Source organism: Eucalyptus grandis, chromosome 9, assembly GCF_016545825.1.
Source record: "Eucalyptus grandis isolate ANBG69807.140 chromosome 9, ASM1654582v1, whole genome shotgun sequence".
NCBI lineage: Eukaryota > Viridiplantae > Streptophyta > Magnoliopsida > Myrtales > Myrtaceae > Eucalyptus > Eucalyptus grandis.
This window is the reverse complement of record NC_052620.1, coordinates 28,791,088-28,805,441: the sequence shown is the minus strand read 5'-3', so window position 1 is coordinate 28,805,441 and position 14,354 is coordinate 28,791,088. Positions and strand designations below refer to the sequence as shown.

The 14,354-nt window shown below is 42.7% G+C and overlaps 1 protein-coding gene and 1 pseudogene across 1 annotated transcript; one reads left to right on the top strand and one right to left on the bottom strand.

Moving 5' to 3' along the window:
- The first annotated feature begins 1,255 nt into the window (after nucleotides 1-1,255).
- On the top strand, nucleotides 1,256-1,791 carry LOC120288116 (acetyltransferase At1g77540-like). The gene is made up of 2 exons (XM_039301498.1): nucleotides 1,256-1,480; nucleotides 1,614-1,791. Exons 1-2 carry the CDS (start codon nucleotides 1,261-1,263, stop codon nucleotides 1,619-1,621), a joined length of 228 nt encoding a protein of 75 aa, XP_039157432.1. The 5' UTR covers nucleotides 1,256-1,260; the 3' UTR covers nucleotides 1,622-1,791.
- Nucleotides 1,792-9,483: 7,692 nt separating this feature from the next.
- LOC104415143 lies at nucleotides 9,484-11,316 on the bottom strand (annotated as a pseudogene).
- Between the last annotated feature and the right edge of the window lie 3,038 nt (nucleotides 11,317-14,354).

The following is a 14,354-nucleotide window of genomic DNA, read 5'->3' as shown; positions in this document are numbered from 1 at the left end:
GATGATCACCTCGCATGTTAGGGAAATAAATTTAAAATCAATCCAAACTGCTTGCCAAACATTTTTCAAAATAAAAAGAAACGTACCGAAAGGGCGTTAGAGAAATCTAGCGTAATCAAGTCCCCGAATCCATAAATCTCTGGTTCGTAAGAGTAAAGTAAATCTCCCGTTATTTTACTTGGGTTTCTAATCGACCCACTAAAAATGGATTAATGGCGACTCCTAATTAAAAGTCAATCGCATATTAAGAACTTGAACCTATGTCGCGAATTGGTATGGGCTTGGGAGAGCTCGAGTTAAGTTTAGCTTAACAATCCATTAGCCAAACCTTAGGTGGTTTACACCCCAAAAATTTGGTCGCGACAGGGATGTTATGGAATATGATTAATATGATTCCCGCCTATCAATACATGATGAAAAAAAGAAAAGATATTCTTCATTGCTAGATATTTTAATATACAGGATGAATCCATTTACTTTATTTCATTTGTTATCATTACCATAATCTCGCATAAGAGCAAATATGTGTATGCATATTATTATTTAGAAAAAAAAGTCACAAAAAAATTATATTCATTATGATATAATTTACCCAAAATAAAATTATGACATAAAAACCTTGAAGTATACACATACTAACACATTTACCTTAATTTTTTTTGTTGTGATATAAAAAAATCCAAAACTTATGTCTATGTATCACATTTATCCTCCATCAATATTAAATCGAATGATTTTTTTAATTTCACTTAACTCACGTGGACATTATGTCAATACCGTGCTCCGACGTTTACATAGGTAGGTTTTTAATGGTATTTACTGATGCAATTCGAACAAAAAGTAAATGTATCTTACAAAAGACAAGTTTGAAATGTTTTAAGTCATAGAAAAAGTTTAAGATAAATATGTTAGGTTTTTTATGGTTTTTTTCCTTTACTATTTTCTTCAATTTTTCAGCCAAGATATTCGAAAATAAAAATAAAAATCTAGAATATGAGGTGAAAAAGGAAACAAGAATTTATATTGCAATTTACAGCGCCCACGCATGCTCACGTGGTGGGGTGCATGTCCTGTCTCCCGAAAACTGACCGAGGCACCTTCGTTGATCCAGTCTTCCTGACCGCCGTGGAACCGCCGTGGAACAGCATACTTGCAGTTCCACGCTCACCGGACCGAGGAAGCGGAAGTCCCACAGAGAGAGAGAGAGAGATGGCGGCGACCACCACCACCGGAGGCGGAACCTCCGGCAAGGGCCCGAAGATGGTGTGGAACCAGCCCCAGCAGAGGTTCGAGACGGAGGAAAAGAAGGCCTACCTCCGGTACGCGCTCCGCGACGGGGGCAGGGTGATGGACATCGTCCACACCTTCGTCCCGCCCTCGAAGCGGGGGCCTGGGCTTGGCCTCCCACCTCTGCGTCTCCGCATTCCGACGCGCCAAGACCAACTCCATGTCCGTCGTCCCTACCTGCTCTTACGTCTCGGTCCGTTCTCGAAACCCTTCTTTGTCCTCTCTTTCTGTTTCCGGACGTGTCTCCTTGTTATGCCCACGAACCGTTTGATGAAATTGATCTGACGATGGACCTGGGTTTTTGTAATTTCTTTGGTGTTGCTTAGTGATTTGAAGGAATGAAGCAATCCAACTTTGTAGTTCAATTCCTGTTTTTGTTGTCTAGCATCACTCGTTCTTCCTGTAACCCACAGAATTGCTCGTGTCCGTGCTGTTTCTTTCCCTAATCCCCTTTCTCTACTTATAATCAGTAGACGCGGATCCATATCTTCTCTTGTTGGTTACTCTTACTGCATTGAGTTCTTCAATCACCATGTACAGAATTGTTTGGAATTGCTATTCATATGTAAATTTTCTTCTAAATGTTCGGCGAAAATAAAGGCAAGTCTCTGAGTGTCTAGTGGATGTAGCCGCTAGCTTGAACTGCTCTATTCGGAGGTCTTCCTGGGAACCTGTCCCATAACTTGTAGCAGGGAATGGTTCCCCCCGCATAAAGATGCTTGTCCCCATATCGCATTTACAGATTCTTCGAGAGAGATTAAAAACTTGCTATAATTCTAGTTTTAAATAGCTCTCTATTTTTTTCTCTTCTGTAATGCTATTTAAGCTCTGATTACAAGATATCCCATTTTCTCTTTTGCAACGGAACGTTGGGAATTTCTCATGGCCCTGATTACTAGATGTTATCACCTGTCTTTATGGTATGGTATAGTATAGTGGGAGACAATGCTAAGAGGATTGAGTGTGAAGTACTTCTTGGCCAATTTGTAGGGGATGACATTTTGAAGAGTCACGCTTTAAATATTACAGAAGGCGATTATCTGTTTCGCACCACCAACGGGACGATAAAAACAGAATCCAATCCAACAATTGGTTCCGCATCTATCAGAGTTTGAACTAAAGGTGTGTTTGTTTGATGGAATACATTTTCAGGGAAAACATTTTTATCATTTTCCAGCGTTTGATTCGTTCAGGAAAATGAGTTAGCGGAAATCGCCTTCCTAGTCAACAAGAAAAAATTTATTACCAAAGCTTAAATTTAAGGAAATAATTTCCAATTTGAAAGAACCGGAAAACATTCTCTGAATCTACCAAAGGTTAGATTTGGTGTTTGGTTTACAATATATATATTTTTATTTTTATTTTTTTTAAATTCGAATTTCTTTTTTTTTTAAAAATCAATTATTTATTTTTATTTTCTTCTTTTTCTTTTCTTTGCATTTTCTTTTTGCTTCTTCTCCACCTATCACCAGCCATGGAGACAATTGGCGAGCTTTGGCCTCACCAGATTGGGCGAGCTCACAGCCTTCGATAGTGAGGCTCAAGCTCACTCGAGGCCAGCAAGCCTCAAGCCTCGCCATATCAAACAAGCTCATGGCCTCTGATGGCGAGTCTCAAGCCTCACCAAATTAGGTGAGCTTGCAACCTCTGACGGCAAGCTGGTGAGGCTCGAGCCTTGCCACCAAAGGCCAGTGAACCTAGGGCCTTGCTAGATCGGGCAAGCTCACGGCCTTGGGTGGTGAGGCTCAAGCTCACTTAACGCTAGCGAGCTCACGGCCTTTGATGACAAGCCTCAAGCCTCACCTAATAGGCGAGCTCGCGGCCTCTAGTGACAACTCGAGCTTGCCACTCGTAAGCGGCTAGGGATGAACCGCCACAGGAAGCAAAAGGGATAACATGAGGAAGTAGAGGAGTGAAGGAGAAGAAGAAGGAAAAGAGAAAGACAGAAACAAAAAATAATAATAATAAATAAATAAGTAATACGAATTTTTAAATTAAAAATTTTGATTTTTTTTGTTGTTGAGATAAAGTGTGAAATTATTTTCTAATAGGATCCAAACAACGTGAAACATTTCAATTATACATTACTAAACAAATAAAAACAAATCTTACTCATGGAAAATGCTTTCTGAGAAAACATTTTCCTTTATTATTGAGTTTTTTGCGAAACATGCATCCTAAAATTAGGAATAGGCAACTTTATATATATTATCTAAACCCGCAAAAGAGTTACTGTTCATCTCTTTTTCTCTCTACCTCGGTTCGCACGCTACCGTTCACCGGATGGCCGTTGTTGGCTCCGGCCAGCTCGCCCATCCGTTTGAGCTCGTTTTCGGAGACGAACCTCGCCTGTGCCCGATCTACATCTTCACCGAAGGATTTCGCCCGGTATGGCCTCCTCTTTCGGATTTCATGAGCTATGTGATTAGGTTTCCGGGTTTTGGTCTACGCCCGCTGTAATGGCGTCGTCCTCCTCGATCCCGGATGGAATCCTGGGTAAGCCTCTTCCTGAGGCTTTGAAGGAAACCTCCGCCCCTCCCCCTTCCTCTAGCATCCCTCATGGCCATCAATATTCTGCATTGAGGGATGCCCGTGGCCAGAAAGGCCGATCGCAAAGCAGAGGTCGAAGCAGAGCAAGGAAAGCTCGATTTCGGCTTGATGGGCTTCCTTTCACTCAACCTAGTGGTGCGAACCCCTCCACCTCCATGATTCCGAATGGAAAGATTAAAGGTTCAACCACAAGTGGTACTCCCGTGCCTTCCTATCGTCTTCCTCAGGCTCAGCGCACTGCTGTTCATCAAGGATCGACTTCCACTTCTGGTAAGGCTTTTGTCGCTCAACAAGGCCCTTCTACAGAAGCTCCTCAGCCTCCCCCCACCCGTTCTTGGGCGGCGGTTACTCGATCGAGTACAAAAGGATATAGCTTATCCTATTTTCCTCCTGCCGTTATTGATAATAAAATTGTTGTGCAAATCTCTGAGGAGATTATGCAAGCTGCTCACCCAAAATGGGAGGAATGCCTTGTTGGCCATTATATTGGGAAGAGACTCCCCCTTCATATGACAAAGGCTGCTCTCGGCTTTGCTTGGGGTCACCAGCTAGTTGAAGTAATACCGATGATCCGGTTACTACTTCTTCCATATACCGGATCGTGCTTTTAGGCGGAAGGTTCTTGAAGGAGAACCGATTATGGTTTCCAAGATTCCCTTGGTCTTCCAACAATGGTATCCATCGATGGAACTCAAGAAGGCCAGCCACAGTTCAGTCCCTATTTGGGTCCGACTCAGAAATGTTCCGGTCTCTCTTTGGTCAGCCTTAGGTATTAGTGCTCTTACAAGTGCTCTAGGTAAGCCTCTCTATGTGGATAGTCGAACTGAAGAAATGACTGTTGTGGCTTTTGCCCGTGTATGTGTGGAGATTGATGCTTCGACTACTCTCCCGAAGTGATTGAATTCACGTTAAATGATGAGCCCCGCCCGTGTGCATTTATTACGAATGGGTTCCCTCCTTTGCCCATCCCGTGTTTGTTTTGGCCATCGATGTGCTGATCCTGCTATCCCGGTCTCTCCTAAAGCTGCCAATACACCCGCTAGAAGGCCCATTCCTCTGCCCACTAATGAATGGCGTGAAGTTCGTCGTAAAAGAAGCTTTCAAAATCCTGCCATTCATCAAGACTCGCTGGTTCATAATGTTATCCCTCCCTCTCGTGGCAAGCAACCTCAAGATATGGTTCTAGTCGAGCTTGTTCCTAAGGTAATTGCTCCCCTAAAGATAAGTATTGATGATAACCCCCAAGCCGGTACTATTGGAGCACCAGGCGATGCTATGGTGGATCCCGCCTCCCTCTCGAATGTTGAAGTCCCAGATGAGATCAGTTCTAGTGGAAGTGAATCGGATTCTCCCGATGTAGTAGCGTCATCCATCCCTGCGGATCCCGACCCTTCCCATCTTCCCCCGAACCGACCCTTGCAAAGACTTGTGAGGCAAAAAGGAAATCTTCGACTGCGTCGGTGATGTGCGTTTCCCTTTGAAGTCTAAACCGATGCCACCCTCGGCGAAAAGCGAGGTGGCAAGAAAAGGTAACTTTCTCTCCTTTTTGGCTCCCATGTTTTTTGGTGTTTGGAATATTAGGGGTCTTGGCACCCCTGTTAAGCAGGCCGAAATTAGGAATTTTGTGAGAACCAATAACATTTGCTGTATTGGTATTTTGGAGACTAAGATCTCGCCTAATGTTTTTCATGATATCTCGCCGCTTTGCTTCCAAGTTGGAATTGGTGCTTCAATTATGTGCATTCGGCAAGAGGTAGAGTTTGGGTGGGTTGGAACCCTGCTTATGCCCTTTTTGTTATGTCCGACTGCTCCTCTCAGGCCATTCATGGCCACTTGAGATCTATCACTGATGGCACTTCCTTCTACTTATCGGTGGTTTATGCGGAGCACTCTTTTGTTTTGAGAAGACCGTTGTGGGCTGAGTTGAATCACTACAGCCTTTTGTACACGAATGAGCCCTGGATCGTTGTGGGAGACTTCAATGCTATCCGGTATGCCTCTGATAGGGCGGATAGATCAAACTACTGGATTCCAGCTTTTGAAGATTTTGGCAATTGTCTCATTCAAGCTGGCTTGGATGATCTTAGGTTTGTTGGTAATCGCTTTACTTGGGCAGCCTCCTCTGGACCTAATCGCAAGCAAAGGAAGATCGACAGGGTTGTTGTAAATTCAGCTTGGAACTCTACATTCTCTTATTCTGAGGCCTCCTTCTTGGCGCCGGGTGTATCGGACCATTCCCCAATGGTCGTTAGGATCCTCCCTACTCCAAACAATCGTAAGCCTTTTAAGTTTTTCAACTTTTGGATGGTCCATCCGAACTTCTTTGAGCTGGTAGCACAGGTATGGGATTCTTCCTACGTTGGCTCGCCCATGTATTCGCTTTGCTGCAAACTGCGTGCTCTAAAGTACAGACTTAAAGGCCTAAACAGGACAGCCTACTCGGATATCTCAACTCGTACGGAGGAAACTAGAAGTCTGCTGTTGATTGCCCAAAATGCAATTCAATTAGACCCGCTCAACCAATCTTTAGCTGATACAGAGAGGGATCGCCTGCAGGCTTTCTCAGATCTTCGCATCCAAGAAGAGTCCTTCCTCAGACAAAAGTCTAGAGTGCGCTGGCTTAAAGAAGGTGACCGAAACACGAAATACTTCCATCACTCGGTCAAGCGGAGCCATCTCCGGAATAGAATATTATCAATTATGGATGGAGATCTCCAGATTACTGACCCCTCCGAAGTTCAGCAACTCTTTATCTCCCATTTTCGTAACCTTTTGGCGGCTTCCCCCCCTGCTGTAAAGCCTTCGTCTGATGATATTCGTGCTCATTTGAATCATACTATCAGCGATGCTCATTTTCTTAGCCTCTCTCTACCTGTTACGGATGATGAGATTCGGGAAACCATGTTCTCCCTTGCAAATGGTAAAGCCCCTGGCCCGGATGGATTCAACGCAGATTTCTTTAAGCGGTCGTGGGACATAGTTGGTCCTTCGGTGATTTTGGCGGTTCGCGATTTCTTCAACTTGGGCCAACTCCTTCGACAGATGAATGCCACTATCATCACCTTGATTCCTAAAATCCCAAATGCCTCGACAGTCAATGACTTTCGCCCCATAGCCTGTTGCAACACTATATATAAATGCATCACCAAGATTCTTGCTAACAGGTTAGCTTCTATTCTTCCTTCTATCATCAGCCCTCCTCAAAACGCCTTTGTTAAAGGCAGAAGGATTAGCGATAATATCCTGCTAGCCCAGGAATTATTCTGTGAATTCCATCGTGAACCGTACCGGCCTAAATGCATCGTTAAGGTTGATTTTTCTAAAGCTTTTGACTCGGTGGATTGGAATTTCATTGAGCTAACCCTTAAAGCTTTTGGCTTCCCTGGTGTGTTTATTGACCGCATCATGGCTTGTATCCGGTCACCCATGTTCTCCATCTCCCTAAATGGTGAGCTTCATGGTTTTTTCTCAAGCGGAAGGGGAATTCGTCAGGGTGACCCGATGTCTCCTTACATCTTCACTCTCGTTATGGAAGTATTCACTGGTATCCTTAACCGCCAATCCAATAAGCCAGGCTTCGATTACTTTTGGAGATGCAAAGCCACTAAGCTCTCCCATCTCTTCTTTGCGGATGATGTCCTATTATTCTCGAAGGCCAGCTTGACCTCGGTGCGAATCTTAATGGATGGGATCCATCTCTTTGCCGATTGGTCAGGCCTATTACCCAATCTTCGCAAGAGTGATATATTTATCTCTGGAGGGCCTCCTTCTCTTACGGATGCCCTGGTAAATGCCTCAGGCTTCCAATTAGGATCTCTTCCGTTTAAGTACCTTGGTGTGCCTATTATTTCTACTAGACTTAGGAAAGTAGATTGTGCTGCGTTGGTGAATACTATCACCTCGAGAGTCCAATCTTGGACCAACCGATTCTTGTCCATGGCAGGCAGGTTGCAATTGATAAAATCGGTCCTCCACTCCATCCAGGTGTATTGATCGAGTGTCTTTATATTGCCTTCTTCGGTTATTAAGCGAATTGAACAAATCTTTCGACAATTCCTTTGGAAAGGGCCTACCTTGAGTTCGGGTGGGGCTAAGGTGGCTTGGGAGGATGTTTGCCTACCTAAGGAGGAAGGTGGGTTGGGATTCGATCCATTCGAGTAAGTAACTTGGCGGCAATGATCAAGCACTTATGGATCCTCTTTACTGATAAAGAGTCCCTATGGTGTAAATGGATCCACTCAAACTTCTTAAAGCATAAGAATTTTTGGATAGTGCCTAAGCCAACGTCCTGTTCATGGGCTTGGAAGAAATTACTTGGTCTCCGTGACTTGATCCAGCTTCGTTTAGATGGAATGTTGGCGATGGCTCTTGACCTCCTTCGGTTTGACTATTGGCATCCACGTGGCCCTTTCTATAAGATCTTCTCTAATCGTGATATCTATAGCTCCGATATTCCACGTCTTGCTACAATTAGAACTGGTTTGGCAGCCCTGTCCACCCCTTCCTCATTTGTGGGTGTTATTGCGACTTGGGAGGAGCCACTTCCGATCCTTAATGGGGAAAATGATCGACTGGTTTGGCTGGGTCACCCGTCTGGAACCTACTCTTCAGCTTCTGCTTGGAATCTCCTGAGGACGAGGAAGCCATTTAGTCACTGCTACAAGTTTATTTGGAGCCCCTCTCTCCCTCCTCGTTATCAAACTCCGTGGCTAATTACTCGCAATCGCCTACCAACTCAGGTGAGGTTGCTCACCCATGGAAGAATCCCAGATGTGTCTTGTGCATTTTGTTCAATTAGACCGGATTCAATCGATCACCTTTTCTTTGGCTGCTCCATTACTCGCAGCCTTGCGGCCTTTTGGGCAGCGAAGTTTAATCTTCCTTGGAGAAACCAGACCTGGAAAGTGAACCTTTTGTGGGCTATTAATCACTTATCTAATTCAGGGTTCCATCAATCAATGGCTAGGTTTTCCTTTGGTACCTTATGTTATCTTGTCGGAAGGAGAGAAACAATATCATCTTCCGCAACCAACAGCTCTCCCTCCCAGCCATGAAAGCCCATCTAATCAAAGCTGTCAAAGACAAGGCCCTTACATTCTCCAAGGTCCCGGATATCCCACGCAACAAACGTCTTTAGCTTAGTTGGGGTATCCACCCTTCTATCTTTGAGTAAGCGTTTCGGCCTCCTACCGAAGAGATCATTTGGCCGTCTCCGTTCATGTCTTTCTTTGCATTGATGATGCTCGTGGGTAGCCCCCTCTTCCCCCTTGTTTGGGTGGTTCTCTATCTCGTCTTACCCTTGGTCTTTTAGTCGTTGTTGTTGCTGCTTCCAGTTCACCCGGCTGCTGCTTTCATTTGGTTGTTTCCTGGTGTTGTGGGGTTGTATTTCTGCCCTCCCTCTTCGTTTTTGGCTTGCTTTCTGCCCTGGCTGCGCTGTTCGTCAGCCTCTTTTAGCTGCCTATTTTTCTGTTTCCTTTTTCCTTCTTTGCAGCTCGAGTTGGCACCCTTCCACTCGAGTGGTACTCTGACATTTTGAGTGCAAGTTTTTGGTGCCGGCTCTTCCCTGCTGTTCTTTGTATGGCCTCCTGGCTCTCTTGTCTATCTATATTACTTACCTTTACCAAAAAAATTAGGAATAGGCCTCGAAAGACTTAATGACCCGCCGTTTTGGGGAACTCCACCACCCAGCTGTTGTAAGCGCAGCACTTGACTTCACAGCCGGTGAATCCTGCCTGCACCGCTAGGGCCTCATACTCCTTCTGCGTCCTCTCTTTACCGCCAAGAGTCTAAGCCAACATGAAGAGGTCTTGCTGGAACACATTATTTGAAGAGACATTTCTCTCTGGAACCGCGGGGAGAATCGCCTCGACGAGGATCACCTTCCCATTGGTAGGCAAAGCCTCAAAACAGTTCTTTAGAAGTTTCGAGCAATGCTCATCACTCCAATCATGAAGTATCCACTGCACTTAGATGTCCATAGATTAGAGAATTGTAAAGAAGTAATGTGATTGTGAAGGCCAATGAGTTTTGATGTTGAAAAGAATCTTGAAATCATAGTACGAATTAATCCTGAGAGATATGGTGCAACTCTTTCGAGTAATGGGAATTTTACTATTGTTCCCTCGCCTTAAGGTTTCTCTGGATTCCTAGCGACATTTGTGGAGACTATTTAGGAAAAAACAGATTATTGTCCTTGAAATGGTTTGAAGAGTCAAAGAGGAATTTCGCAAAGTGATGAAAAAAACAACTACACGGCCTCACGCATCACAAGTTGGATGAACATTAGATAAGTTGACGTATTTGCCTTCATGAAAATGGCATCTCCTCTAGGAACACTCTCAAACATATCTCCACCAACATGCTCGACACCTAAAACACGAGACATCAACACATAATCACAAGAAGAGAACCAAGAGAAACAACGAGTTCAGTGTTCTTGCAGAGTGCTGGAGTCCTGGATTTGATTTACCTGGATAAGGAGCATCGGCCAAGACGTGAGGCAAGTCGAAGTTGATGCCCCTGATGTGGGGATGCTTGGAGGTGATCATCTTGAGATTGAACCCGACTCCGCCTCCCACATCGACCAGCACTTCGATGCCTTCAAACCCTCTGTAGACATCGAGTATTTTCTTCATGATGAGGGAAGTATGACTCGCCATGGCCCGGTTGAAAACTTGATTGAACCTATCGTCAATGGCAGGATACTCGAACGCCGTCATCCCGTATGCCCTCTCGAACGGAACCCCTCCTTCCATGATGACATCGTTCAAGTGGTACCTAAGATTAGTCCCGGAAAAATGAAGCAGCCGTAGATCTGTACAAGTAGAAATCCATAATCTTCAGAAGAAAATCGTAAATATTTCATTGAATTGAGCATTTTTCCAAAAATCACAATCGACGACACTGTGCGACTTGTCCCCATCAAGCGCTGCGATCATATTTTAGTTTCAGCCGTTCAACAAGTAACCTAATATTCACCGTTGGAATCGCCGAACAAAAGCACAGAGGCCATTGTTCATAGAAACTACTTTTTTGACTGGTGATAGTCCAAAAATAAAAATAATATTACCAACTCTCCATGAAGACCTTGTCGTGAATGAGCAGAAACAGAGGACCAACATCTCCACCTTCTTGGTCCTTGGCAAAGAACCTGCACATGGGTCCTGGACCGTACTCTCTCTCCCCTCCATCTCCGTCCCCGTCGCCCCTCCTCGACCGCCACTCGATCACACCGTGGCTCGCCAGGAGGCGCATCATCCGGTCCACCAGGACCGGGGCCCCTGGGTTCTTGGCGCCAACCCGGCTCGCTATCTCGGTGGGCGAGAGGAACCCACCCGCGGAGACAAGGGCATCAATGATGCTGAGCTCGAGGGCCGACTTGAGGGTCATCGGAAGCACCACCGCACCAGCCAGCCGGACCGCCAGCTTCCCGACTTCGTCTTCTTGATCGCGCCCTTCGCGTTCTTGGTTGTTGGCCATTGTTGGGTTTCTAGGAGCACTGACGAGAGAGTAGAGAGGGACAATTCTTAAGGCTTGTGAGTAATTATGTTGGACTTCTTCATCTATCTATATAGCTGAACTGTCCTTTTCTGCAAAATAAATTCACTGAATTATATAGTGGAATTATAACTCTAGATATTTTTTTTTTGGGTAGGAAAATTATAATTCCAGATAGTTAAATTATAAAAAGGTTATAAAAATTACATTTATCTATAATTATAAAGCCTACTCGAATCACCTGTTAAGATGATTAAGGACTCGTCAGTTAGATTCTCTGGCCTTTCCCCGTAGTCTCTCTCTCACGCAACTCCTAGTTTAATTCAAAACACCAAAAAAAAAAAAAATCCAAAAATATCAAACCTAACGAAAAATCATTGTCTGGATCGTTTTCTTTATTTTACAATATAAGCTAATTATCCAAATAAAGTATTTTTTTCTTCCCCTTCTTTTTCGGGATATCCCGTGCGCCCAAAAAAAAAAAAAAAAAAAAGAAATGTTTTGTTCCCCAAAGTGGTACGTAGGTACACGAAATGTTTTGACCAAAAATGACAGCCCACTATAGCTGATAAATTAATAAAATGAAAAAAAGAAACGATTATGATAAATTGGAAATTGGGATTTCCAATCTCAAAAAATGAGAAGAAAAAAAAGCCCCACATGGGCTTGTCCTATTCTGTATTAAATTACTTAATTTTGAAATGACTTCCATATTCCCATCATGAATGCCAACCGATCTCAATTTTCTTTTGAGATAGACAATTTGTAGGAGTGAGGAAGAAATGGTGTGAGCAATGTTGCTATCCTTTTAGGGTTGATACCACAAAAAATTCTAAATTAATATACCTATAACAAAAACAAACTCTAAACTAGTACACTCATGATTAATTCAAAAAATTCATATTAATTTTAGATAGACTTGTCATAATTGTATTAATTTTTTTAGTGATATTTGGAGTGAACTTGTGATAAATTTATATTAATTCAATTTTTTTTCGTAATATTAATCTATTTTTTAATTTAAAAATCGCTTGCCGTCCCCAAAAAGGAATTACATTATTTTTTGTACACATATATTTGTCCCGCTTTGAGTGCACTGTACGGACTTAGCTGTCCTGGAAACCCCAACTTCACTTTCAAGTAAACGATTCTTTTTTTTTTTAAATTGAAAATATGAACGTTGAATTACTTCACATAATTCCATTTGATTTTATCATTCAACTGACTTGTAGAATTTGACGTCACGACATGACATTTCTTCTTCTTCTTTCTTTTTGCATTACTCTTCTAGAAACAAAGCTCGTACGTGTTTTTTTTTTGGCTTTGAATTTGAGAGTTTATCCATGTTAAATTGGAGAAATAGGATTTAATGACGTCAAGCAATCACGCACGCACATCTAGTCGAATGCACAACACCTTATTGAAAAATTGCATCAGGCTCGTGCTGCTTCGGTGCGTAAATTTCACCACAAGATCCCACATTTTCTACCATGCGATTGTTGTATAGGCAAATCTAACATGATTTTTAAGGAAGCCACCTAAAAAATTACAAAAAATCGACAATATAACCCAAGAGGGAGGGTTTAATTACGTAAGATCGATTCGATTTTGGGACGATATATGTTTGCCTACAAACTTTCACCAATTGAAGATTGAATTGAATTTTCATTTAAGTGGCTGTGAACCCTCCGTTATATTTTTGGTTAGATGCGTAACGCTTGTTGACTCATGAGAGGTAAAAGTATATTCCCATCTTTTTTTTAAAGAAATTTCTCATACAAACCAAAAGAAATTTAAAATAAAAATAAAAAGAAAAGGAAGAGGAAAAAGAGAAAAAAATATGTACTTTCTATTATTTTTTTTGAAAGAATCCATTTTTTCATCGAGCCAACAATGTTTGTTACTAAGTTTTACTCATTATATGGAATAACCTCATTGTGAACAAAATATGGTGATACTTAGTTAAAAGGAATAACCTCATTGTGAACAACAACAAACATTACCCAAAAGTTCAAAGACTCGTAGTATAATTATCCTTCTGTTTCAGCTTAAATCTTAAATTAGATGATTGCATCTAAATTCCACTAACCTTTATAATATTAATAGATGTAGAATTTATTATATTACCTTACTTTGTCATTTTTTCTTATGATGAATTACCTTAACACATTGAACCATGAATTTATATAACCAAGGATTTCTTGATGGGTGACAATTCTTTACATAACAAGTTTTAAAAAAAATGCCCAAACTATAGTTCTTATTTTCAACATTCATCTTTCGTGGAAAAAAGAAATTTCCATCAACAATGTTAATAGATTGATGTGTGTTATCGAAATCGTAAAATCGTCCGTCATGACACCATCGATAAATAATTTTCCAAATACGGATCAAAGAAACTTTTTCTTTTTTGGCAAAATAATCACAACGTGAATGCAATGAAATTTCAAATTTTGGGGGAAACGAACGTGGTAATTTGCTGGTCCAGCGGCAACTTCTTCTCTCCAAACGGTGGGGCCCCGTCGCGTCTCTCCTCCGACTCCAAACCGCAGCAAATGGCGCCCGTCCGAAGCGCCTCGTCGTCTTCTCGTCCGTACGAGACGTTGGCAAAATTACATTCGGCCAAAAGCAAAAAGAAAAAAGAATTTAACAAAATCACATAATTACCGCATCCCGTTGCAGTCGGTTTTTTCTTACTTTTTTTTTTCTTTCCCAATTAGGCGTTTAATCAATATTATTTCGAAAAATTAAGAAAAGGGGAAAACGAAGATCGCAATTACACTCCAAAATAACGTCAATTTATCTTCCTCTCTCTTTCTCTCTCTACATTTCATCGCAACAACCTCTCTCTCTCCGGCCTTCTCGGCTCGCAATCATCTCCTGCCGTGCTTTGCTACAGGGAGGAAGAAGAGGCGTCATTGATGCTCTTCCCCTCCTCCTATGACGGTGGCGAGGCTCTGATCTTCCGTTAGGGTTCCTCCTACTGTCGGCCACTTGGCCCCTCGGCGAGGGCTCAGCCT

Excerpts from the sequence above, each read along its gene's own strand:
- LOC120288116 (XM_039301498.1), top strand. The coding sequence starts at position 1,261 with ATGGTGTGGAACCAGCCCCAGCAGAGGTTCGAGACGGAGGAAAAGAAG.